Source organism: Embiotoca jacksoni, unplaced genomic scaffold (genome assembly GCF_022577435.1).
Source record: "Embiotoca jacksoni isolate LCO1_2020_lvr unplaced genomic scaffold, fEmbJac1.0.p SCAF_11, whole genome shotgun sequence".
Lineage (NCBI taxonomy): Eukaryota > Metazoa > Chordata > Actinopteri > Embiotocidae > Embiotoca > Embiotoca jacksoni.
Window position 1 is genome coordinate 10,029,774 of NW_027185241.1, and position 7,036 is coordinate 10,036,809.

General features: G+C 40.7%; 1 protein-coding gene across 1 annotated transcript; it reads left to right on the plus strand.

Moving 5' to 3' along the window:
- The first annotated feature begins 527 nt into the window (after window positions 1-527).
- spaca6 (sperm acrosome associated 6) lies at window positions 528-5,467 on the plus strand. Its single transcript, XM_069143068.1, has 9 exons — window positions 528-741; window positions 893-979; window positions 2,099-2,170; window positions 2,389-2,412; window positions 2,515-2,592; window positions 3,123-3,226; window positions 3,574-3,730; window positions 4,490-4,664; window positions 4,817-5,467. The coding sequence occupies exons 1-9, from the start codon at window positions 528-530 to the stop codon at window positions 4,914-4,916; spliced, it is 1,011 nt and encodes a 336-aa protein (XP_068999169.1). The 3' UTR covers window positions 4,917-5,467.
- Window positions 5,468-7,036: the final 1,569 nt, after the last annotated feature.

Below are 7,036 nucleotides of genomic sequence, written 5' to 3' on the forward strand. Positions count from 1 at the left end.
TGTCTCCACTCACTACTCTATTGATTTTGTCGTCCCTTTTGTTCCTCGTTTTCTGTTTGGGTATCATTCGTTGTATATTTTATATCTTGAGGTTTTCTTGCCAGCACCTTTCCGGCTTTATCCCCCCTCGTACATAAGCATTTAACTCCCTCTTCATCTGCCTCTCTCCCCCTCACCGCCACCTCCACCTCCTTCCTTGGCTCGCTCCATCTCTTTGCTCTGCAGTAAAACTGGTGCATTGAGGCAGCAGGAAATGGGGACCAGAGACAATAGAATGGAGGGAGTCTGTGATGCTCTCCTCTCAAACCCCAGCATGTTGAGAAAACGTGTGCAGGATACTTTCAAAATTTTTATCTCCTATGGAATATGCACATAAAATGTACGTTCAAATCTTGGATTTTTTTTTTTTTCAAGCTCTTTCAACATGAAACCTTAGAATGTCTTCATTTGTAGTCACTATGACACCAAGATTTGAATAAAAACAGTTTATCCAGAAGGATTTATTAGCGTAAAGCTCAAGCTGAAAAATGTGCATGCAGGTTTTGTGGATCATGTGTGTTAGCTTGTTGTTCTGCCCCTCTCTAGGCTGCTATCAGTGCTTTGTTGACGTGGAAGAGAGTTCTCGCCTGTGCTGGGGTCACGTCATGTCGGACATCGAAGTTCGAAATGTGGACCGCTGCTTCTTCATGCTGGACCGAAAATTCAACAACAATATCAAAGTAATTGAGGCTGCTAAAGTGGGTGCGGAAAATTTTCTTTTTAATATTTCTTTTTTTTCCCTCAGGGCAAAGTGAAATGAGTAAAGCTTGATTTAATACAATGAATGACCGTGTAAAGGTTTACGTAGTAAAAAAGTTTTCTTATGCTTGTGTGGTATCTGTCCCTCTTCCAGGTAAAGGCTATGACCAACAGCTGAGTAAAATTCTGAATGCGGAGATCCTGCCACTAGCGAAAGAGTTTGACATGAAAAAAAACTACGGTAGTTAAACACCTGCTCACATCAACCGCCCGGTATTAGGCCAAAGATTTTAATACACCTGCCAGTCCACTAGAGGGCAGTGTCAGTTTCACGGCTTTGCCTAGCCAAAGCATCAAAAATCATTTTGTTCAGGAAAATAAAATTGGGCGATTGGGGTTAGGAGAAAAAAAAAAACATGTGGATAAGGTTACTCAGGAACACTTCATTGCTTTAAAGAAATTCTCGGCACTTCCTGGCTCAGACATTGGCCTGCTGGTTAAAAGTCCACAGCTATCACCCTTCCTTTGAAGGACCACTGCTTTTGTACTTTGTCAAATGATGAGCTGCGTTCCAAACTGCATACTTTTTCTTTTTACTTTCACCACGTACTGCAGCAACCCTTGAAACGTATGTACTGTTGCAGCCAGTATGCATACAATCGGAGCATACTTCTTTGTAATAAAATTGTGCCTTGAACTTCCTGACACGATCCGTAGTGGAACACTTAAAGTAAAAAAAAAATGCTATAACGTTACACTTCTTTTTAATGCCTCTTTTTTTTTTTTTTTTCAAATTACAAACGGGCGACGCATTCGGGTCACCGACTCTCTCGGAGGCTCAGTCGATGCGACATATCTTCCGCTACTCAGAGGATTGTGGGTCAGAACAGCCAGAGAAACATGCTGGCCTGCATACTGTAAAAATACGACCGGATACAGTAGGACTTCCTGGTATGTTTGGCGTACTACATTTCACATACTATCTATTGAAACACACTAAATCTTTAACTGGCATACTAAATAAGTAGTATGGGTAATGGAACGCACCGTGACATGACCTTTCTCATGATGCGCGTCTACTTTTCACGCTGCCGCAACGAAAACCGTCACAAGGCACACTACCCCCTAGTGGATTAGCAGGTGTATTACATGCTTTACAGTGATACTGGACTTTGTACATATAAAACCACACAAGTGAATTAGTCTTTAGTGGATAAGAATTGTTAAGTGAGAAACAGTGACGAGTTAGAAATGAGAAGTTAAAAAAAAAAGACACCGTAAATCATACAATTCACCAGAATGTGTGGAACCAAATATCTCTGTCTTCCTCCTCCTCCCGCTCCTCCTCTCCATCCATCAGACTACGTGTACGAGAAGAGGTTGCAGACAGCAGCAGACAATTTCATCGCAGCTGCCTCTAAACTGCCTAGAGGTGAGACATGGTCTCTTACCCCTTTCCTTCATCTTTTCATCTATAGTAAGGCTCACATTAGGTCATTACAGCTCCTTCTGATCTCTGTTCTTTCGCTGTAATAAGGTTGTTATGTTATTAAAGCGCTTCAAAGACTGGAGAATAAAGGAAGCAGACAGGTGGAACTAAGTCATCTGAGTGAAGTAAAACTGGTTAATCTTAAGTTTCCTTCTTTTCAGTCTCGGGATGTTTCCCTCCATGTGGTTAGTGCTTTATTCTTTTTCGTGTCTCCAATATAATAATTTGTATTATGACAAAATTTATAACCACAGTATGTGTCAGTATTATTTCCATGCACCCAACAGGTTTTCAGAGTGCAGGTGCAGTATACAACTGTATGACCTGCCACTATGACTCCTGTGAATTCCCTCTTGACTGTCCAAGTGAGTATTCATAATTATAATTTTTTTTTTAAAAACCAATAACATTGGATTACTAATTTTGTTGCATCACAATTTTCAAACAGGAAAAAAGAAGTACTAATCCAGACTTGACATATCCATAATAACTATATTTCCCCCTTCATAAGCATCCACTCTTCATCCTTGAAATGCGCTGCTTATGATCCCTGAAATGCTCTTAGCAGAAAGCCAGGATTTGAAAAAGCAGACAGAGGAAAGGTTTTATTTCCACACATTATATCTTTTGCACAGAGCCCCCAAGGTACTCTTTAAGTCCTTGGCTTCTTTATGCAAGGTGACAGCTGACTCCCACACACGATGGTATTCGTATCAACCCCTTACAGCACAGACACTGTTTAGCATATCATCACTTTTACTCCACTCCTCAGAGACTGGGCTTAAGTATTATCATTAAGGAGGGCTCAGACTGCAAGAGCTTCCCCCCTGTGAATGTTATCTGTGTGTGCGTCTGCCTGCGTGTGTGTGTGGGGGTGGCTATATGTTTATTTCAGTTGAAGAAATTCAACTAATCGAGAACAGCAGGAGCCGAATGTGGTGCAAAGTGCCATTTGACTTGCCAGCTGATATTGAAGTGATCTGGAGGGTCGCAAAGCAGGTATGCTCAGCATATGGCAAATCATTTAGGGTCACTGCCATACCTTTAGACTAACAGCTCAACATTTTGCAAAACACATAGTTGCTGTCTTGCCAAGATTAGACGAAATGATCTGTGCAGAGTGTGACTGCCAGTTCATGAGATGCACATGTTGCAAATTTATATCTAAATGAATATTGTGGTGTTGTGACTGCCTCTGACAAGAAGTGCATTTTCCCAAAATGTTGAACTATTCCTTTAACACTACTTTTATTTTGTCAAATTAAATCTGTTGTATTTTCTTTGCAGATTAGCATAAATGATCCCTGTCTACAGTACACGAAAGCTCAATGTATTCATTCTTTCAGATGAAAACTCAGCAAATCGATCAGTTTGCAGACGTGACCTCAGGTGTGGACCGGCTCCTCTCCATCCCTTCAGCCAGGTTACAGCATCAAGGCACCTACCAGTGTGAGATTTTGTCAGGCGGTCGCTCCATTGTCCGACTATACTACTATATCGCAGGTAACATGGGACACCACTTTTAGGAAGAAATATTGGAAATTGTGATTGGTACTGATCAATGGGATGCCATTTGTTCTGTGAGAGAAAAAACAATCCTTCACATTTAACAAGAGAATGTGTACAGATGCAATATTGTAGGACCAGAAATAAATATACAGTAGTTAATATGGTTTCTGTAAGTGTTTAAAGAAATGTGGAAAATATATTCAAATTTTATCCATCTATTTTTGGTTGAAGTTGGGTTGAAACTATTTAAAAAAAAAAAAAAAAAAAAAAAAGCAAAGCCTGTCAAATCCTTAAATGATTTACTGTTTTGTAACAAAATATAAAAATACACCATCAATAAAATATGGTGTATTTACCTATATATGTCTAGTTATGTACGGTATACACGTGTGGGTGTGCATATTCACACACCTTTACATCTATCTTCCACTCTTTTCAGACTTATTTAGTGTTTATGTAAATGATGGCATACATTTTTTTCTTTGATATTCAATTTCCTGGTGATTAAAGTATTATGCCTACAACTGTTGAATGGGTATTATTGTTAAACCCAAACAAATTACATATTTATTGTGACAAAAAAAAAGGATATAAAAATAGACAGACCACTGTCTCAAATACATTTGCACATTTCATGAGAAACTCTTACAAATCATAACTCTACCTCCTGTTCTTTCACCATCATCTTTTACTTTATGCGAATTTAAATTCTCCTTTATATTCCCTCTTTCCATCTCACTCTCTCTGTCAAAGTGACCCCCCAGGCTGTGACCGGCCACATAGCGCTGCAGGAGATATTTGAACAGTCTCTGCTCCCAGGAGGGCAGTTGGTCCCCGGGCCTGGTAGCTCTCCCCCCTCCCTTCAGTTGCCAATGCTTCTCACCGCCTGTTTAACTACTTCGCTGCTGCTGCTCTTCCTCTCCCTGGGGTAAAACAAAGCCAATATTTGCACAAAATAAGACGGTAACATCAAAGTAAACTCAAAATGCACACCTGTATCATGGGAATAAAGGATGCCATTGACCAGGGAACATTTATTAGTTGATATCATATCTCACATATTCTCTTTGGCTGTTTCAGGGCTCTGTATTTGTCCTCCACACCTGAACAGACAAGCAGTCTTGAAGAAACGGACAGAGATGAAGATTTAGGAGTTGCGACAGAACATGGAGAGCAATAAATGCTTTTCTTCAAGGCCCTCGTCCACAGAGCATTACGTCATAGTTAGAAAACCTGTGTATGACTCCTTCCACCACTAGAGGACAGTATGCACATCTGTAATAGGTAGGTAGGTAGGTAGGTATTTACTTTATTAATCCCCGAGGGGAAATTTTTTTCGCTACAGCAGCATACAGAAGCAATAAGATAATAATAGAAATAATAGAATAAAATAATAGAATAGAATAGAATAGAATAGAATAGAATAGAATAGAATAGAATAGAATAATAGAAAAGCAATAAAATAGCAGTAAATAGCAGTAGAAAATATAAATATAAAATATAAAATGCACAGTATATACAGTACATTATATATCTATATATATTATATACAAACAAACCAAGAAACACAGTCAACATATATATATATATATATATATATATATATATACAGTACAGTATATATCTATATATATTATATACAACAAACCAAGAGACACAGTCAACAGTGTTATTGTTGTGTGATGGATTTTGCCAGAGGTGAGTTATTGTATAGTCTGATAGCGGTGGGCAGGAATGATCTCCTGTATCTGTCCTTGTGACAGCGGAGCTGGAGGAATCTTTTAGAGAAAGTGCTCCGCTGTCCCTGCAGCAGGTGGTGGAGAGGGTGGACAGGATTATCCAATATGGATAATAGTTTGTTCAGCGTCCTCCTCTCCACCACCTTTTCCAGGCTGTCCAGTTTGTAGCCGATGATGGAGCCGGCCTTCTTAACCAGTTTGTTAAGTCTGTTGGTGTCACCGGCTCCAATGCTGCTCCCCCAGCAGACCACAGCGAAGTACAATGCACTGGCCACAACAGACTGGTAGAACATCTCCAACATCTCGCTGCACACATTGAAGGATCGAAGTTTCCTCAAGAAAAAGAGTCGACTCATCACCTTCTTGTAGACAGCATTGATGTTGGTCTTCCAGTTCAGTCTGTTGTCGATGGACACACCCAGGTACTTGTACTCCTCAACCATGTCCACCTCCTCTCCCAGAACTCTCAGAGAACTTCTGCAGATGGCAGGGCTCTGAGTTGTACTGGAAGTCAGTGGTGTATAAGGTGAACAGGAAGGGAGACAGAACAGTTCCCTGTGGAGCTCCAGTACCACTGACCACCGTATCAGACAGCACACTGTCCAGACGGACAAACTGTGGTCTGCCTGTCAGGTAGTTATTGATCCAGGAGACGGTGGGCGCGTCCACCCCCACCACCTGCAGCTTCTCACTCAGCAGCAGTGGTTGGATGGTGTTGAATGCACTGGAGAAATCAAAGAAAGTGATTCTCACATATTCACTGGTTCCATCCCGGTGAGACTGAGCTCGTTGCAGCAGGTAGATGAGGGCGTCGTCCACTCCCACACGAGGCTGGTACGCAAATTGCAGAGGGTCCAGAGAAGGGCCACGTATCCCAGCTTAAAGTAGCTATTTTTGTCTCGTTTCCTGTCTCCAGCAGGGGGCGCTGGCAATCCGTTTGGCCACACCCACTCATTAAACACATATCAGATGTATCGTCTCACTACGCCGGAAGTATGTCACACGTTTCGTGAGGTTTCAAGCATCCTTTGACCTCAAACATCAACTTCCTGTGTCACTGCGAGCGAGCCGGTTGGCCACGCCCACTCGCAAAACACATCAGATGTGTCGTCTCACCACGCCGGACGTATGCGACACGTTTCGTGAGGTTTCAAGCATCCCTTGACCTTAAACATCAACTTCCTGTCCCATTGAAATGATCCATTCTCATTAAAGCATCTCAAATTATACCTCAGTAAACAAATGTGATAAATTACACAGCAGAGCTCAAAAAGCGACCAATCTGCCAAATATATACTTTTATTTTGATATTAAATTTGAACCCCGGTGTATTTCTAATAAAGTTTGACTTTTATGGAGACTGTTGCTACTTTTAGTTTGGTCAACAATTTGAACTGTCAAAATCAAATTAGATAAATGTTGTTGTTTTTTCTAATACAAATCAAATAACATAAAAGTCTTAAACAAATATTTTAGTTAGAAGTCTGCTGCGAGTTCACAAGCCACGCATTCTATCTTTTATTTATAGCCACAAGTATGAAACCTCTAGTTGTTACAGTCG